Source organism: Desmodus rotundus, chromosome 2 (assembly GCF_022682495.2).
Source record: "Desmodus rotundus isolate HL8 chromosome 2, HLdesRot8A.1, whole genome shotgun sequence".
NCBI lineage: Eukaryota > Metazoa > Chordata > Mammalia > Chiroptera > Phyllostomidae > Desmodus > Desmodus rotundus.
In genome coordinates this window covers 21,023,118-21,043,569 of record NC_071388.1, presented here as the reverse complement: position 1 = coordinate 21,043,569, position 20,452 = coordinate 21,023,118, and the positions used below count along the sequence as shown (strand labels likewise).

Sequence of the window (20,452 nt, the reverse complement as noted above, 5' to 3'; positions counted from 1 at the left end):
ACCACCACGCTAGGACGGTGGTTCTCAACTGAGGCAATCTGGGCCCCCGAGAACGTATGACAATGTCTGGAGATATTTTAGGCTGTCACACCTGGGAGGACAGCGCTACTAGAAACCGGGAAGCTGCTAAAACACGCTACAGAGCACACGGCAGCCCACGCCAGGGAGTTGTCAGGCCTCAGGAGACCCGAGTTGGGGACTCGGCTCCAAAAGCGCCCAGGTAATCTGCTATGGAAGCTTCAGCTGCCAAAGATTTCACTTTCTCATTCAAAACAGTCAAGCTGATCGTGTATCCTTTGGAAATGTGGTAGAAGAGACTATTAACACAGTGACTCACGAACAGTCCAAAGCTAAAGAAAACTTTAAACTTCCTTTTTGATATCCTAAAAAAAAAAAGTGAAAATTCCTGTCCTAGAAGACAGCCCGTGGTCACTGATGCTGTGCAAGCACTAGCAGTAATAGGGGCTCTGCACGGCGGAGGCAGCCACACACCCCAGACATCTGCGGCCGTACTCGGCATAAAACAGCTGCCAGACTGGGGGAGGAGAGAGAGTAACTCCCCTCCCAAGCTGTCTCTGCCAGTAGCCCGGGAGCCTCCCTGAAGCTGAAAACAACTGGAGATCCAGAAGCTAGGCTCCTTGACTAAACCCTGGAATTACGATTAGGCAGTGGGTGGTTGGATCAGTCCTGCAGAGCTGGCGCAGGTAGTTATCTTTTATCTGTACCTCTTGGCCAAGCCTAAATTACTGCCTTGTTGAAAGCCGTTGAATCTCCTTCGCTGCTGCCTCTGGCATGTGAAGCATTTGTAGCTGCCTCCTTGAAGCTGCAGAGTAAATATGGCTGTGCATACTGTACATTTTTAACCAAGCCTGTTTATCAGGCCTCTGCACTCTGCTTGTCACTCTCACCACCTACTTGGTTAGCCAACCTGAGCCTCAATGCCATTCTGAGTCAAGAGCACCTTAGAAATAGGATGAGCTCATGGTGAGGGCAAGAAAAGTCCAGTTTCGGTAAAGGCACAGTTAGGTACTCAGGTTGCCCTCTCCATTGAAGCTGTATATTTTGCTGTTCCTTTTAGTATAATGCAAGTTCAAAGTTACCTGAGAAAATACACATGAGATAGCTAGGAAAGCAACATTAAATGTAATGGCAAAGTCCCCTATGGAGGGAAAAGTATTCTAGTTAGCAGAATAGCATATACCTTAATTCTAACTTTCAAAGTCTATATGTATTGGGGTAGTTCTACGCAAGTCCAAGAATAAAAGTTGTACTATCCTGGTTTAAATACCCTTAATGGTTTCATCAAGTCACTGAAGATATCATAATCAAAAACTACATTTTATCTAAAATTGGTTTAATATACGTTATTGTTAAATCAAAAGCTTAGATAAAGCTTCTGGTCCATTGAGACAGAGCAAAGATTTCAACAGCTGGAAGATGTTAAAAGTCAAGAGTTCTGGCATTTGAAGAGTCATATATATATAATTATTCTTCCCCAAAAACAAAACATCTTGAAGAATGCCAAAAAAACATGCTATCTCATAGGAAACCAACAAAACATAAAAATACAACAATTATAACGTCTCTCCAATCTTTTATTTATAACATTGACTTAACTCCTAGAACTATTTAAACTGACCCAAGGTAAGAGAAATCATTTCTTCTTAAAGTTATAGAAACACTCTTTTCCTAAGTATGAAAAATAACTCTCATAGTTGTATTATGGCTTTTCAGGATAGACCATCCAACGTTTTCAGGTCAGCTAGACAGCCCAACAGCTGAGATCATTCACAACACAGTCTGACTAAAAGGAGCAAAAAGAAAAGCTCAGCCTCTGTTTCAGCTGGGTTTGACTACTCAGCAAGTCAGAAGGAGAATTTAAATAAATATTTTATGGTAAGTTTTGACACATATTTTACATATCCCTAGAAGCTTGTTTCCATGAGTCTCTTCACCTTGTCAAAACTGTGCCCTGTGAACCACTCCTACTTCTAGTGCATGCCAGCAATTCTCCTCACCCAGCACTGCCTTCCTGCGTGGAAATAACACGCCCCAGGTTTATGTTTAAGTTCGCATTCTGGCAAAGATGGCACATGCATGAAGGAGCAGCAGGAAAATATTTTACAATCCACATACACTGAGTATAGTTAGAACGTCTCCTAGAGAACAGCAGAGCTGAGGGGAGCCTGTGCGTGTGTGTATGTGAGCATGTGTGTGCGTGAGCATGCGTGCTTGTACAGTATCCCTCCTGGATCCTCCCCAGAGCAGTTCATGAGTACACAAACATTAGTCTGAAGTTAGAGGCATAAACACTCTGCCAACCAACCGGTTTACTCTATATTCCCTTACGAAGAGAGTATTAGAGGGTCACAAACATCTTCCCAGTTGCAGGGAAACGTTTTAGACTGCCAGTCATGAAGAGCAGTGGATTTTAAATTAAGTCACCGGGAGCACTAGACGTGCGCCCCAGCTTGTTCTCAACCAGAGGAGAGGTTCTATGGAGAAGAGATTTGAAAACTGCTGATTGGGAATAATAAGAGCGTTCCCTCCCGAGGGAAGTCATGAGAACTCAATAATATGAATGGATAAAATGCTCCCAACGTGGGTTTGCACACTGCAAAAGCTCAAGGCAGCCTGGGTAGAATGGTGATGCTGCTAACGATTCAAGTCTCCGCTGGGCAGGGAATGTAAAGAAAATGAAGCACCGACGCTGCTGTGGTTCCATGAGTAGAAACGACACATCTAACATCTGCAGCTTTTAAAGGACGATCACCTCGAACAAGCATTTGAATTGCAGAGCCTTGCAACTGGACACACAGCAAGCAACACCACGGAAAGGCTTACCTCTTCTTCTTGGTGATAATGAGCACGTCGTTAAAGAGGAAGAAGTAGACTTGCTGTTTGGACGTCCTTCTTGAGAAAAGCACGGTGTCCTCTACATAGGCTGTCAGCTCGCCTCTCTTTACCAACCACCGGGACGAGGAGACTAGAGGAAAAGGCTGTGAAAAGAGAGAAGCTCAGCCCCCGAAGCCAAATGACAGTGCTTTGAAGGTTATTGTACATAAAATATGAACCTCACAAACAAACAAATTATGCATATGTTGGCATGCATCATTATTTTACAGGTATGTTACAGTGAAATAGAATTAGAGAAGTGTAGTAGTTCTCCAATAAAAAATGAAAAAGAACATTTTATTTCCCAATATTAAAAAAAAACACTAACTTGCCTATATGGAACTAAAACTCAATGTAAAACTGCTATTGGGTCAACAAGAAAGTAAGTATTTCATTAATTAACTCTTTCTATTAGCTCTCAACTGAGACAGATGATTGATAAGGAGTCACTGCAAACCGAAACGCCTCAGAATGAGATCTATCAGTATCAGCTGCAGGTGTTTTACATCTCACAAGTCAGACTACACACCTGCCGGAAAACATAGATAACTAGAGTTAAGAAACTTAAAGTATAAAAGTCTACATTTACCTCATGAACTGAACAGACTCTATTCGAAAGGGAAAAAATCCTCTCAAATGTGTGATTTGTCTACTAATTCTTTACTTAGCCATATTCTGAAGAACACCTGTTCTTAAGTTTATGCTAGTTTTCCTCAAGAAATTCATCCCTGAAAGCATCATACTATTTTCTGGCTGGGAAAATGAAGTTTTCCCAAAATAATCCATCTTAATCTCACAGAAAGGCTGGATACAAGAAATTACATAGGTTTTATAAAAAAAATTTGTTTCCAACGGAAAAACTCTCAAAACCACAGAATAATCCGTACCCTTGAGAGCTCTCTCTTTTTTTTTTTAAGTTACCAGAAATGCTTACCGCCAAAAAGCTGACTTAAAAAACTATATCCATAAAATAAGCAGAAGTTCTTGGACACACAAAACGTAACTGTGGAAGTGTAGTGCAACCAAATGTCATCGTTTTCAGGGAATAATGATTAAAAATAGCTATAGGAAATTGAGGATATTAGGAAGGAAGGAAGAAAGCTAAGAGAGGATTGCATTTTTTTAACTTTATAAAGGACTTCTATAAGCAGGTTCCTCATCAGTTACGTACTCACTGCTTAACTGGAGGCTGAAAAAGAATGAAAGATTATGGCTGACCTCAAACTTTCAAAACTTGCTATTAAGCGAGTATATAGTTTCTGGCCCCCAAATCTCGAATCAGACGATTATCCAAGAGAAATGGCTGAAACTTAAAAGGCTGACAGATGAAGAGAGTGCTTGGATGACTGGTGAACCTCATCAGCACACAAGAGGTCACCACAAAGAACTGTGGGTCCGGTCTGGTCCCACTGAAGGTACGTGATTGCTGGAACACAGTGCTATCTTGCTTTTGCATGGAACCCTACCCAATGAACCAAGGACAGTTTTATGGTTAAGGTCCAATGTACATGCTATCTCCTTATGGCTGCTCTCAGTTTAGGGGCTGGAGAAAGAAAGTTTTTCAAATTACTCTGTTGTCTTTAAAATGGATTGATTTGTATGGACTCCTCATACTCTACCAGGTAAAAATAAATATCTAATGAATATCTAAAATGTGACTGGATTTCAATATGTCTGCTTCTTTTGAAAACAAAAATCTTATGTGGTTTTTTTGTTTCAGAATTGATTGTTAGAAGATAAAACTCATTCAGATATCATTGTTTAAGAAGAAGAAGAGGAAGAAGAAGAAAGAGAAACAACTACAAAAACGACCAAAAAAAAAAAATCGGAACAAGCCTAAGTGGGCATTCCTGGAGTTCAGAAACCCTAAGACTAGAATCCAGGTGTGCCTCAGAACCCAGAAAAGAAATTCATGAACAAAAATACCTCCCTAAACGCACTGATACAATTCCACGGAGAAAAGACTTTTATGTTCCTTGGCATCCTAGAAAACTAGCCTCAGCGCAAGATGCAACTAATTTTGTGGGCCAACAGGACAAGGAAGAGATGCTGAAGAGCAAATACTTTTTAAATTGAGATAAAATTAATAATTTAACCATTTAAAAGTCTGTATATAATTCAGTGGCTTTCGGACATTCACGACGTTGTACAATGGTCACTGCTATGTAATTCCAGAACACGTTCATTACCCTAACAAGAAACCCCAACTGCGGTAAGGACTCCCTCTCCACTCCGCCCTCCCCCAAGGCCCTGGCAATCTCGATTCTACTTTCTGGCTCCGTGGATTTGCCTACTCTGGACATTTCATGTCAATAGAGTTATGCAACATGTGACCGTCTGAGTCTGATTGCTTCCACTCAGCGTAACATTTTCAGTGCTCATCCACGTTGTAGCACGTATCAGGGCTTCATTCCTTTTTGTGGCCAAATACTGTTTCATTGGACGGAGATACCACCTTTTTTTTATCACTTCACCAATTTCGTTGACAGATATTTGGGTTGTTTCCACAATTTGGCAATAATAAATAATGCTGCCATGACCATTGATGTAAAGGGTTTTTTTTTGGACAACCGCCTCCAGTTCTCTAGGGCCTGTACCTAGGAGGGGACCTGCTGGGTCATGTAGTAATTCTGATTGGCTTTTTGAAGAACTGCCAACCTGTCTTCTACAGTGCTGCGTTCCTGTCCTGGATAAAACTGTCTCAAAGGCTCATGTCGGCTGCAACATGCCACAACTCTTAAGCTCAAAAATTTTCAGGGAGATTGAAGGCCCTGGTGGCAAAAGAAAGATTCTGCTATTTTTTAACTCATGCCTGAGATTTGATGGGGCATGGGGCTGGGATGAGGCAAGTGTGGTTGAAGCACGCAAAGGAAGAAGTGCTGGTGGTCCAATCTGATGTGTTGGCTGGTGATTTTAGCCACGTGCTACTGATGGGGTGACTTGCTTGCTGTGGGGTGACACCAGCATTTCCCAGGAGAAATTCTGTAAGTCAAGGCTCATTTTACTTTTGCTGCTGATGGCATTTCTCAATTACCAGAAGTATTTTCTAAAATAATTAGAAACAAATTACAGAGAAGGACAAGATTCTTTTGGGGCGATGGGAGAAAGATGGGTTTTGAAATTGCTGTGAATTTCTGTATGAGGACATTGTAACTATTGAAAGGGTATGCAGGCATTTGTGTTGGGTTTAACAAGTGCCCATTGTCATCATCTATTCCAAGAATTATGGATCCTGTTTCTGCCACTAAAACTTTATAGTCAAGATGTGGTGGTGGAAAAGTTCACCCTGGTCTGCAAGTCAGGACATCGGGACCCTCGCCCTTATTCTACCACCACACGCCCAGGAAACCTGTTCACGATGACTTACTCTCTGGGCGCTGTCCTCCTCATCTGTAAAGTAAGAGGGTATACATAGCTGAACTGCAGAGTGGTCCTCACACTGTATGACAGGGCAGCGACCTGCTCTCTGCAGTGGGCCAGGAAATGCTGATCATTAACCACTGAGCATTAAGCACGAATTAGGAACATTTTCACTATAAAAAAATACGACCTGTCAGTTTAAGTTGCTTGGTGAAATTTACATGTCATAAAACAAAACAGAACCACAATTGTGAGCATTCACATCCTTTCAGAACGTGGCTACACACCAACAAAGGACTGAGCGTGGCCTAGATTTGTCAGTAATGGTCACTTTCTTTTTTGTTCACCTTGTCACCTGCTCCGAGCAGCATCAGACAAGCAGGAACAGGTAGCACGTAGTCAGGAAAGAATTATGGGAGAAAAATAAATTTGCAAAGAACAATCCACAAACAATTTTGTTTTGCAAAGCAGACAAGGAGTGTCCTTATTTGATTTGGGAGAACATTGTAAGCCAGTTTCTGGGATACCACTGATTTGCAGGACACTTTGAGTATACTAAAGAACTCCCCTTTCCATACTAAAACTCTATTATTTTTAACTACCCTTTTCCCAAGTTTTGGTGTCTTCCTCAGGGGTGGGGGGTGGGGGTGGGAAATGCTCTAGTTAGATAACCCCTAACTCTGTGGCCTGCAGAGAGGTGGCTTTGTCTGGCATAAGCAAGAACGGAATTTCCCCGGCATCTGCTACTCCCTCTGCCAGCCTCTCTCTAATCCATTTATGGCCCTTCTTTGAAAAGTCAAATCCTATCCACTTTGTTGTCCTTAACTTGCCTCTCTATTTACAGAAGACGTAAGCAAGAGCAGTAATAAATTTGTTCACATAGAAGTGCGAGAATACCTTAATTTTAAATTCCAGCTGGGAGTTAATTGTGTACATCATTTCCGTCCTCTCCATCTTCCGGGCACCTTCGTTGCACAGTCGAACCAACTGGGAAGACAGAGAAATAGGAGGGTTGAGAGGTCAAGGAGTGAAACCTCACTTTCAAAGGCAGATCTCTCGCAGGAAATAATTAGCACTTGGGAAGCTCCAGAGACTCATTTCTGACAGTTCAAGTTCTCAGTTTTACACAGTGAAGCCTTTGTACTGAGTTAGAAATGGTGTCATTAGTTCGTGAAGACAGAGGGAAAAAATTATCCTGGAAATTTTCAGGGACACATGTCCTTCATGTGTTCTTATTCCATCACGCCCTCCACACACAGGTCCCTCCCACAGGTCAGGTCCCTGTGCTTCCTGCTCCTTCCCTCTGCCCCTCCTCCTGGCCTCCACCCCAGGGAGCCTCCTCACCCAGCCTCAGGGCATCCTGCACCTTCCTCCTCATTTCCAAGTCCGAGCAGCTGGAGACAGACTACCAACATCAAAGGCAAGTTCTAAGCAGAGTGGTACGTGCAATGCATAAGACCAGTAAACAGAATAATGAAGGAGAGAACCTTTATTCAGGTGGAACCCGACAGTCAATGATTCTTCAAGGAATGTCAAGCTAAGGGAAATTCCCTTTAATTAGAACTAATGAATTGTCTACAACCAAAATGCATACAGTCCTTTGGTGAACGCCTGTGATACTGTGATTTATAGTAAGAAATACATAGTTAGTTTCTGTCCATACTACCCAGCACATAGCATCTAAAACCCTTGTAATTTCCCAGTAAGAGTCATAGGGGCATCTTCAGTTATATCAGGATATTTATTTATAACAAGCCCGTTTCAACAGCACCTGAGTTTATGTTAATGGGGTAACTTTTTTAACAGGAGATGAGGCTGGTTGACAGGAGAACCAGCCAATAGATTAGAAAGTGGGTTCAGACTTTCAGCCCCATCCCCCAGGCTTCTGGGGGGTGGGGACAGGGACTGGAAATTGACTTGATCACTAATGGCCAATAATTTACTTAATCAGTCACGCCTCCATAATGAAACCTCCATAAAAATCACGGTACTAAGACATCCAGCCCAAAAGGGACCTCACCCACTTTGACAAATGTGACAAATGGCCCTGCTACATTTAGTTGCAGCAGCAAAGAGCTATTCTCTGTAAGCGTCTGAAAGTGCTTACACAATCTCTATTTTCATGGAAGGGCAGACTGAGATCTGAAAGTAAAAAAAAAAAAACCAGGGGCGTCCGGGAGGAGGAAGGTGGAGAAGGAGGCCTCTCTGGAGAGGTCATCTACACTGACAGCTGAAGGCAACAGGAGAAGGAGCCGCGGGCCAGGCAGAGCGGACACCAGGAGCAAAGGGCCAACGATGGGAAAGTGCTGGTGTGCCTGAGAAAGTCAAAGACCCTGACACAGGGAGCTGACACAGGATGAAGCTAGAGAGACAGGCCAGGGTCAAAGCATGCGAGTTGTGAAGGCATCTGGACTGTAGTTTTTAAGTGCAAAGAGAAGCCACCAGCAGGCTTTCAGCAGTGCCCTTCACAAATGAAAAAGAAGATTACTTCCTGAGCTGGATATATTAGTGATTTCCATTTCCATGTAACACCAGGAGACTAGGGGAATAATTCTGATATTTATGACTCATAACTGAGAGAGAGAAAGAAATGCTGCCCTACAAGAAAACAAGTCAGTGGAACAGCTTTTCTTCACAGAGAGCCTTTTATATGCTTCCAGCATCTAAGTAAGGCAATTCACTGATCCCCTGCATTTTGCCAACCATTCCTAAAAGTACCAGTGTTGAATCAAGTGAGTAAGAGATGCCTGAAGGAACGCAGTAGTCTACTATAGCTAGGACGTGAAAGCTTGAAAAAAATGAACTATCACTCCTAGTTCAGCTCAACTCCTACCTTTCTCCTTCCTCTTGTGTGTGAATTCAGCTTCTCAATAGCAACCACATCAAATTTGACGAATCTCTTGCATGGTCAAGGCTAAAGTGCTCTAGTAGCTCCTCGCCAAGACTCTCCCCTCCCCCACTCCTGTAGGGAGGCAGCACAAGGTTTGGGTTCCTGGAGAAAAGACCCATTGGCAGCAGGACTCAGGTGATTTCGCACCTGTCAGGCAAAGTTTCTCTGCTTCACTGCTTCCCAAAGTGGGATGTGCAGACCGCTGATGGGGCAAGAGGTGAATTCAAGTGGTTGACCGGTTGCCATGGTTTGAATATCGGTATCTCTTCCAAACACAGATGTTGAAATCAACCCCCAAAGATTATGGTATTAAGTACAGCCCTCGTGAATGGGATTTTAGTGTTTTATAAAAGAGGCTCCAGAGAGCTCCCTTGCCCCCACTGCCCTGTGAGGACACAGAAAGAAGTCTGCAGTCTGGACGAAGGTGCTCCAGTGACCACGCTGGCACCTTGATCTTGCACTTTTTCCATCTCCAGAACTGTGAGAAACAACTTTCTGTTGTTTATAAGCGCCAGATCTGCAGTATTTTGTTCTCAAATGAACTAAGACAAAGATAAACTTATTTTTAATACAAAAATATATGTCAGAAAAATAAGTAGCTTATAAAGCCCGTGGTTTTTTTCTTTTTAATTATTGGCAGGATGAGGATAAGTAAAATCAAGCCAATTTAAAGAAGATTAAAGAGTAGTTTACAGGAAAGTGGTACAAAGACATACCAGACTCAAAGGTGGTACATACACAGCATCGTTATGTTTAGGCAGCTTCTGATGGCATCATCATCTCTGCCTCCATGCCTAAACCACTCAGTATCCTCACTGACTTACCTTTATTGCTTTCTCTCAGCTCCATGTTCCTATCAGCAGTTAAACATACCCACATTTTTCTGGTCTTTAAACAATCAACAAAACACCCTCATTCACTTCCCTGTCAGCTAAGCTCTCTTTCCACTCACAGTCCCACTGTTGAAAGAGCCAGCTACCCTTGCTGGCTGGCTGCAGGTTCACACCCTGTACTCATTCCTTAACACACTTGAACCTGCTCCCTCACCCACCACTGCAGGGATGCATCCAGCTGATGACAAACCCAGTACATGCTTCATCATTATCTCACTTTATCTTTCAGGAGCACTCAACAGGGCTGACCTTCCTCCCACCAAACCGTCTGCTATTTTGCCAGGCCTTTATGGTTCTCCTCCGTTGGTATGTTCTGTTCTGATTTGCAAGTCTCCTTTTCCCTAAATAAGACGAATGTTGCTGATGTTCATGGTCCTATCTCGCACTCACTACTTTTCTTCTTCTACACACTCTTTCTGGGTAATCTCGGCCATTCTCCCAGCTTCAAAAGCCTTCTACATGCTGACGATTCCCAAATTCGTGCCTCCGATTCCAGAGTCTCCACTGAGCTCCTGACTTATTTATTCAGCCCACGTGGATATCCTATAGGAATCTCAATCCATATGCACATTCCAAATGGAACTCATCGGCTTCTCCCAAGTTTCGACTGTAGAGACAAGTCAGAGCATCTATCTAGTTGCCCAAGCCAGAGGCTATATTCCTTGACTTCTGACCCCCGTATGCTCACCCCTTCAATCTCCATGCCTGCCTCCCCCAAATTATAGGATTGCTTCTCTCCATCTTTCCACCACGTCAGTATGCATCATTGTCATGTCTAGCCTAATCAACTATAAAAACCCTCAGAACTGGTCACCGCTACAACCCATGAATTTATAGCTTCTGCATCATCGTAGGATGAGGCCCACAATTCCTAGTGTGGCTCCCCAGTACTTTCTCCCAGACTGGGCTCTCCAGTCACATGAAAAACATTCTAGTTCTTCAAATTCTACAAACCCTTTCTTGCCTTTGGGTTTCTATATATATCCGAGACATTCTCTTTTCCCCATTCCCTGGCTTACAGCTACTCTTGCTTTAGGTTTAGCTTAAACATTACTGTTTCTTCCCTGTTGTGTAACTCACCACCCTTTATTATAATTCCTATTTACCATCCGCCTTCCCCTTTGTACGGCACATTTCATGAGGGCTAGAACCACAACTGTCTCGTTCATCACTGTATTTTCAAGGGCTGGCGTTACGCCTGGCACAGTAGTTGAGAGGCAATAAATATTTATTTAATGAGAGAATGAATAAACAGCCATTCAGATACCACAAGAACAAGGGATATCTATAGGCCCTTAAAGCAGGACTGGCTGACACAGTAAAAACGCACATTTCATTTGAGTACAGCAAACATCATTTTGTTTTTCAGCTACCTAAAGAATGCTGTGCAAATGGCTATGAGAATGTACAAATTTTCTGCATCAAAGCCAAAAGCATTCTCTCTCGAGCTATTTGCATGGTTTCCTGTCTGATGAGCTTCTCGACACATACCTTGCTTACTTCCTTTAAGGCTCTTTTACAGACTTCATACTTTGGAGAGTCTTTAGGTGTTTTTTGGCAGATAGTCTGCAATGAAGTAAAACAAGAAAAAAATCAACTGATTTATTTTATTAAGTACAATAAAACCAATACCCAGACATAACCTCTTAGTCATAGCAAACTTAACAATGCTGAACACAATACCGTGGATGGGTGTGCCAACAAATTACAATCCAATCAGAAACCCAGGAAATGGTCTTTAAATATACAGAATCCAAGGACATCCAGCACATGGTTAAATAATAGGATAGACTTCGGAGGCGGATGAACCTGACTTCAGATCTGAGTTCTGTCTCGTCCTAGCTATCTGGCCTTGGGCAACTCCTAACTCTGGCCTGTGTAAGCCTCAGTTGCTTCATCAGTAAATTCAGGTCAACACCAACCATGTCACCAGGTGTGGTTGCAAGGGTTAAATGATAATACATGTAAAGTCCTTTATGGGTGTCTGGCACACAGTAGGCCCTCAATAAATAATAAAATAACTTTGTCATCATCATCATCATTAAAGATTAACTAGTTTTGTAGATGACACAATTAAATAAAAGATCAAGAAACAAAAGCTGCTAAATTTTTTCTTAATATATTTATACTGCAATTTCTGTGAGGATAAAATTGAGCTCAAAGAGGTCAATTCAAGGTAAACTGAATTACCTATAATTTCTGAAAGCTATACCCATTCAAAACCAACAAAACCATTTTAATTGTTTAAAATGTCCACTCAAATCATCTCAAAACAAATTTAACTAAATCTTCAAATGAAGTAAAACTGAAGAGATAATATTTTAAGTACATTGAGATCCTGCCTCCGTGGCCAGATTCTGACACATGAGCACATACTAGGACAACAGGCATCAAGTGAAGGTGGAAGGTAGCGGGGACCTAGCGAACCACTGGTTCCTGCAATGCAGAAGAGCACCACGTCGGTAAATCTGAGGTCGCGTGTCAGGGTTGTTATATGTGGGATGTCAGAACACACACAAGGAGTGCCATCTGTGGGTTTGTATCAATGGTTCTCGGGCCTTTTTGACTATGACTCACTGTCAAAATACACTTACCACCACAACCAGGACACATGCAAACAGAAGTGAAACAAGTTTTTTTTTTTTGAAATTACATTTAACCACATTATGAACCATGTACCTATTATATACTGTATGTTCTATTCTAATTTTTTTAAGTGCTTATTTTTCAAAAATCAATTTTATGACCAACTAACGGGTTTAAAAGCAGTTTGTAAAACACTGGTTTGTGTCCTGAGAGCAGGCACATGTAAATTTTGTGCATATGGAATGTTCTAGGGAGAATGACTATAGTTTTACCCAGAATCTCAAAAGGGCCTCTGACCCAAAAACGTTCAGAGCCCACTGGACAATAAGGGAATAAACCTCCAACAGGTGCATGAGATTCTGTGGGTCTAATCTATTGAGGCAATGCTTTCGAAAAGAAGCAGAGAGAGAATATAAGGGGCTGAGGGATTGTCACACATAGACATTAAGGAAATATGGCTAAAATGCATTTTCAGAAGAAGAACAACAGAACCCTGAAAATTCAGAACAAAAAATTTTACATTTAGAAAGCACCTATGTTATTTAAAAATAGTAAAGTTTGAAATATTTCCGTGTCACTCAACATTTAATTTTATAAAAGCTTTATAACTCAGATAATATAAATTTTTTAAAATTGACTTCTTACTTCTGATAAATCTTACAGAAGAAAGCACAGTGCTTCTCGAAGCTATTTTTGAAACATAATATGACTCAGCACAAGCTATTACACTGTTTTATTAATTTAGTCAAGAAACATTGTCTACTGTCAGGCTTACCATTTACTATTTAATTCGTTTTCATGCCAAATGTGCAGGTTCCCATGATCCTTATTTGTAGATGCAGTTAAGCGATTTGCCTAATATCACATAGTAAGTGGCAGAGAGACAATCTGTCCCCAGATCTGTCTTACTCCAGAGCCAGAGGACATCCCTACACCAAGTTTCCACGTGGGTGAGGAGACGGGGAGGAAGCTCTATCTGGATGGAGGGGCCCTGAGGAAGGCTTTGTGAAAGAAGGCGCACTGGGGCTAGTGCTCAAGAGATGTGCTTGCTCTGATCGCAGGGAAATGGAAGATGGAGAGGTGGAGGCCAAGAACAGTGTGAACGCAGAGTGGGAAAGTCGGGGCACGCGTGGGGAAGGAATAAATTAGGATGGAACCTAAAAATAAACCTTTTCTAAGTCAAAATTTGGTTTTGATAGCCTGGCTGCCTTCTATCCTTGATAAGGATTAATCTAAAAAAAAAATTAGAGAGCGAAATTTTCAAAATTCTGCAAGTGTTTCAACATTCACAAGAACTTTCTAAGTTACAAGTGACAGATGGAAAGGGAGGGAGGTAGTAAGTAGACCGAGGTGAACTTGGAGAGCAGTGGGGTGCTGTGAATTGAGATGACCACCGAAACCTCCCCAAAACCAGGCAGAAGAGCCAACAAAGTGACTCATTGTGAAAAGTCCGATGCTCTTTCAGAATATAGCTTAGAATGGGTAATGAGATACAGAAAATACAATTTGTTTTGTAATCTTATTCAATCATAATTGTTGCTTTTTAAATCCTGTGTTTTGATTCGTACAAATCAAGTAAGCTAAAACTGACACATTAACATTTTGATCAATTTTAAAATAGAACTATAACAAAACACTTCAATTTGATCACGAAGACACTCTTGGCCCCCGTGGCTGGATGGCGGCTGCGTTGGACGCCCTGTTCTGTTCTCATAGATGCCACGGCAGATCCAGCCCTTCCAGCGTGCAGACCCCTTGGCCCACCAGCCCCCTGCCCTCCGAGCTGTGCTCTATACCAGGCAGTCTTAACTCACTCCTCCCAGCCACTGTTCACAATCAGTACTTGTTTTGCTCATGAATGTTCTCTAAAATAAGGATGCTGGACTTCCTATGCCCACTTCACACAACGCAAAGCAGGGGCGAGTGTATGCCTTGTGGTGCTTAAGTCTCATTCCCTGGGAAGCACCTTGGAACACTACCGGAAAGGGGTCTTAGTGACCGACCTCAGGAGACCGAGGCCCAGAGAGATCAAATGAGTTAGCTGCCCAAGGTCACAGGTCCAGTGGCTCAGCCCGAACAGGAATCCAGGACTCCCGATTCAAGAAGTCAATATTCCTCCCATTTCAAAAAATGTTGAGCAAGTCATACAATCTAAATTCTTTAGTGACCCCACAAGCCTACATTGAAGATGATTTCCAAAGATGTAAGACAAAAGTGAGACTTTCCAACTGAATAGCACCTTCTCCCTTAATCAGGAGATTTTATAGAGCGGTTATACATCAATTTAAGGGAAAGAAGAATGATTTTCTTAATCAGATTTATAGCACTACAGCTATCCACAGAGGAAAGAGCCCGCCAGTCAGGTCTTACGTCCATCAGCAGGGGAAGGCGGGTCACCCTCTGCATGGGCAGAATGAGGAACGAGATCATGGGTAGGTTCCTACAGTCTTCGTGGGACTCGATCCTTGACAACACCTCCTTGAAAGAGGGGTTGGTGGCTCTGAGGAAAAACAAAGAAGAAACTTCAATACACTATCTCGTCAAGTTAAGAAGCAAATAAAAATGGAGTATAAAATGCTGTGATAAATTCATATATTATCAATGATTTTTAAATACATAGAACAACATGAACATATAATTACACGGGAAGACATGGATGGCTTGTCTGCCTTTTACAGTAAACTGAATAGAAGATACGAGTTTCAGGTAACTGTATGAACATGTTGAGCTAGAAATTTATAGGAGTGGGAAGTAAACAGAGAGAAGATGGTATCATGATGGTTTACACACGGATTGCAAATGAGCATACAGACTAGGCCTCATGTCTGATAGCCTAGAACATGCCATTAAAGAGATAACAAATGATTTGCTTTAAGCCACATCTCTAGCCCTAGATAATAATCTAAGAAAGAAATGTCAGACTGAATTTACTAACTAGGAGGCTTTTGGACTTTCTCAAAGTGCATAAGACAGAAAACATTCTGACCATTGTCAGCCTATTGTCAGCCAGAGTATTTCTTCTCTCCCAGTGACATAAAAACAGTAATAACACTGTCCCAACATTTTTATGGAATTTAGCAAGATATACTGACATATATGATCTCATGCGAAACCACCCAAATAACTTTTAAGATAGGTCAAGAGGGGATTCCAAAAAGAATGGAGCCTCAGAAAGGTCCCCAACTTGCCAAATAATGGACCTAGTATTTGGTAAAGACAGAAGCCAAACCAGGTCAAACTGACTTTCAGTGGGTGCCTTCACTCTGCGTGTCTCACTCTCACCTCTCTTCACCCCGAGGGGAGCTTGCAGGGGCTCCGCTGGGACTTGCAAAGGCAAGGGGGCAGCCCTGCATGTGGTAACCCCATGCGGAAGGGCAGGGAAGAGGCCAAGAAGCAGAGTAATGGCAGTGGTGACCTTTTTATATATACACACATACACATATTTTTTAAAAATTAAATTATTTGGTTCAAGTCTGCTAAAAATAAATTAGGAAATACCCAGAATAGCAAATTAAAAAAAAAAATTCACAGAAACATTTTAATTGCATTTTCTCAAAATGAAGAGTTTTAAGTTTTCCTTCCTGCTAACTTGAAATGATTTTTAGGAAGTTAACAGAAAAAGAACCCCATTCAAAACCAGTTGCATCTTTAACTCACTCAGTCCCCCCTCCCACCAAGGAGTCTGAGTCAAGAGTCTGGAATGGACAATGGACGCTGGGCTTTGTTTGTTTGCTCGTTTTCAGATTCCCAGGAGTTTCCAAAGAGCAGCTGAAGCTGAATGTCACGGTCCTAACAGTAAATTCACACCAACTGCAACAAAGCTCCTAAAAACACAACTACTGGTTTTCCAGGTGAAACCTCAAATGATGGCATCATTAAACGAATTTCAATAAAACCTTAATTTGTTAAGAGTTACATAATGTACAGCACTTCCTACTCACATTTTTTTAGTCCTGTAAAAAAAATAAAACAAATTCAAATTCAGCTCTAATTTAAGGCTTTGTTTTCGAACATGGAACTTGCATGTTCTAACAGCTACAGGGCAACTTTGACATTACCATGTCTCGGGCATTTCAGTTGTCACAACTGGGGTGAGAGGGTGCTACCAGCATCTTGTGGGCAGGGGCCGGGGTCCTGTTGGACATGCTACAGCGTGCAGGACGGTCCCCACCACACAGATATTCAGCTGCAAATACCAGTAATGCCGACAAACCCTGCTTTGTACTGGAAACCTCATTTGGAGTTGGCAGCGGGGGTCCTGCCCTGCCTATCCAAGAGCTTCATGAGGATGCAGAGAGGGGAGGGGTATATCAGCCCTTCTCACCAACGAGGGGGCTGCTTCTCCAAGCAGCCGCGAGGTGATCACTCATCCTCAAGCCCGACCTCTCCACAGGCTCTCACACATCGCAGAGAAGGGGACCAGACTTCCGTGCAAGGTTCCCGAATGCCACAACTCACAGGAGGGGACGAGAATGGAAACAGCCAGTAGGCCCCAAACTGAGTTTACAGCAACGTACAACTGCACTGTAAAACCAGTGCGATAAACAAGGCCCCGAAAATAAAACAATACAGATACTGCTGAACAACTGCCGACTCTTTTAAGGACAGAGATGGAATATATGCCCCACCAAATCACAGGAACCTAAAGAGGACAGAGAAAAGGTGTGGAGGGAATATACAGGTTAATTGTTTTTTGGTTTGTAATTAAAGTCTTTAAGAACTTTTCCCCATTGGTTTCCCTCAGATCTTCCCTTCTCGGACTACCCAAGGGGAAAGTCAGCAGCTCCTATAAATAAATACGCAATGACGCTGTCACTTGAATGGAGGGAGATTAGAGTGGTAGAGAAAACTCTGGATCCCAGACACTAATTCAACCTGCTCGAAAACTCTCTCTTGGCCTCAGGCAAAATACTTAATAGCCAGTTAAAGGCTTAGAAAACTGGGGCATTTGAAATGATGATGACAACAATTAAAATCAAAAACAAGAAAACCAACAGACTCTAGTTTTGTAATTGATTTAGAGGGAAAATTCTCCACAGACGAGACTTTTCTACGCAAACCCGCTCATCCCAAACGTGACTGTCTCAAAGGTTTCTCCCTGGAAAACGGCCCATAACCAGGCGTTTCTAAACATGATTTAAGAGACCAATTAATTTCAGTCGATGTGACTCAATTAAAACAAGGCTAGACAATTAACACTGTAATATTCAACACAGCTTACAACAATTTTTGTAGCGTTCGCTGTTGGTAGACTTCGTTGGTACAGTATTTCACGTACGGGTCGAATGTGGATGCCGTGTGCTTCTCCACAATGTCACTTATGTCATCGATGAAGATGTTATTCTGATGCCTTGCTTCCAGCTCTGTAAAGAATCTGAAGAAAAAGAAAACAAAGAAAAGCATTTATGCTTTCCTCCACATGCTTTAATAACAGATTATCCTCAGGGAATGCTTTTCTACAGGGTTTGAAAAAATCAACAGTACCAGTACCGACTCAAAAAGATACAAGCCAAAAACGATCAAAGTTATCTAAATTTAAACCTGTCCTAACACTTTAGAACTTCAAGTAGTTGGTTTAAAACATTGATAATCCAGTTCATTTCTATGCTTTCCGGTATATTTTAGAATATACAGATTGCACTATTTTTCAAACATTCTCTACATATTGGGGGGAGGGGAGGTTGATGTTTACATATTTTATTATACTGAAAAGCATAACAGCGAAACACCTAAAATAAGGGCTTAAGAAACAAGTCTGAAATAAACCTAATTTTATGTGTCCTTTCTCTCAAAATAAAAGTGACTGTAATATTTTAAATCTAGTAACATGTATGACATTTCAGCGTCTTCATGAAAAACTCAGGTTGCAACTGAGGGCTGGCAGAGTTAGAGGGGGTGTCTATTTGTATGTGCATATACTGTGTCTGGTCCAGTTATAATTAAATTTCAGATAAATAATGAATAATTTTTAATAAAACTATGTGTCAAATATTGCATGGGTGTCTTGTAGGTCATCCGGCACCCAAGGATCACATCCAATTTTAACAGATCACCAAAATCAGGTATTTGGAACAGGTTTCCACCCAGAGTGCTGCTGCTCAAAACGCAGCCCCCAGACCAGCAGCACGGCTATCACCTGAGCCCCCATTAGAAATGCAGGCTCACCAGCCACCTCCCCAGTCTGGCGTGTCAGCAAGATCTCCGGGTGACTCCAATGAACACTAGCATGTGAGAACTGCCCCAGAGTCCGTGTCCTGTCCAAGTTTGGAATGGTAGGAAAATCTATAAGAAATAACTATCGCACAAGGACCAAATAATTTCCCAAAAGAATGTAATGAAGAAATCAACAATAATTTCTAATGTTGGCTCCTGGAACAGTAACAGAAGGGAAATTTAGTTTTCAGTGAGTTCTTCGGCACTAAGCTCACCACTGCTCCTTGCCCATTTGCTGGTCGGACTCCATCACACAAAACTCAAGGCTGACAGAGAATGAGGGAACAGAAATTCATACAAGATAATAGGAAACATGGGCTAACGTTTGCTTACATTTATATCTCCGTTATTTTCAAAGAAAATCCTGGTACTCAGAATGAGAACAATCAGGACATTAGGAGGCCTTGTTTTTATATACTTACACATATATTAAACTCATTTTAGTATACATGGTATTATTAGCTTTTCATCACTACCTATTCTGTCTTTTAAAGTTTCTGTAGGAGCTTAAACACAAATACATTTTAACTTCCTGGAAGGGTAAAATCATTATACTCTGAGAAATCACCTACATTTCCATTTTCTTTAAAAAAGAACTTAGAGAAAAAAATCAATATGATTCCCACCCACAGATTATAATTGGCCAACGCATCCAAGCCCCTTGTTTAAAACAGCAAGAGGAAAAACCTAGAGCAGACTGCTGGACCATTCACCTTCCCTGTCAAGGGTACGAGGGTCAACGCGCACAATTCTCAGAGAGTAGGCCCGAAACCACACAGGGATGCTGCAGATCCCGGTCAGCAGCTTCCTATCACTTCGTCAGGACTGAGTCTGTGAATATTCAAATAAAAAACCTAAAACTCTCAGCAATCTCAAAAACAACCGACTCCAAACTGCCAAACAAAAGCTATGTTTCTTAAAGGATATATTCTATACAGACTGCTCCCTGACTTCCAGAAATTTATGATATATTAGAAAGATAAGAACGACATAGATCAGAGAGAAAGATAACATTCTTGTTTATAACTACAGGTTGGCACATATGTGCATAAGGGTACTGGTCTCTTTTTTGTGGTTACATAAACTATGTATTTTTATTGTGGTAGAATACACATAATATAAAACTTGCCATTTTAACCATTTTTAGTGTACAATTCACAATGTCGTGCAACCATCACCATGATCGATTTCCAAACTATTTCCATCACCCTGAACAGAATGGCTACGCCCTTTAAGCAGTAACTTCCCATTTCCCTCCTTCCTCAGCTTCTGAAAACCTTTACCCTATCTTCTGTCTCTATCACTGTGTCTATTTTAGACATTTCATATAAATGGAATCACACAATATTTGTGCTTTTTGTCTGGCTTATTTCATTTAGTGTAATATTTTCTAAGTTCAACCGTATTGAGGCATATATCCGAACTTTGTTCCTCTTGGCGGCTGAGTAATATTCCTTTAGATGCAGACACTATATTTTGTTTATCCATTCGTTTGTTGACAGACACTCGGGCAGTTTCCACTTTCTGGCCATTGTGAATTACGCTACTATGAACAGTAGTGTACAAATATCTGTCTGAGTGCCTGTTTTCAAATCTGTGGGTTAGGTATATACAG

General features: G+C 41.7%; 1 protein-coding gene across 1 annotated transcript in view; it reads right to left on the bottom strand.

Moving 5' to 3' along the window:
* ARHGEF26 (Rho guanine nucleotide exchange factor 26) overlaps positions 1-20,452 on the bottom strand; it is a 114,908-nt gene that overhangs the window by 32,102 nt on the left and 62,354 nt on the right. Inside the window, exons 6-10 of the mRNA XM_024562881.4 lie at positions 17,846-17,998; positions 14,995-15,124; positions 11,530-11,604; positions 7,153-7,242; positions 2,845-2,999 (exon numbers count right to left, since the gene is read on the bottom strand). Of these exons, the coding sequence (XP_024418649.2) occupies positions 2,845-2,999; positions 7,153-7,242; positions 11,530-11,604; positions 14,995-15,124; positions 17,846-17,998 (603 nt within the window). The remainder of the gene's footprint in view (positions 1-2,844; positions 3,000-7,152; positions 7,243-11,529; positions 11,605-14,994; positions 15,125-17,845; positions 17,999-20,452) is intronic.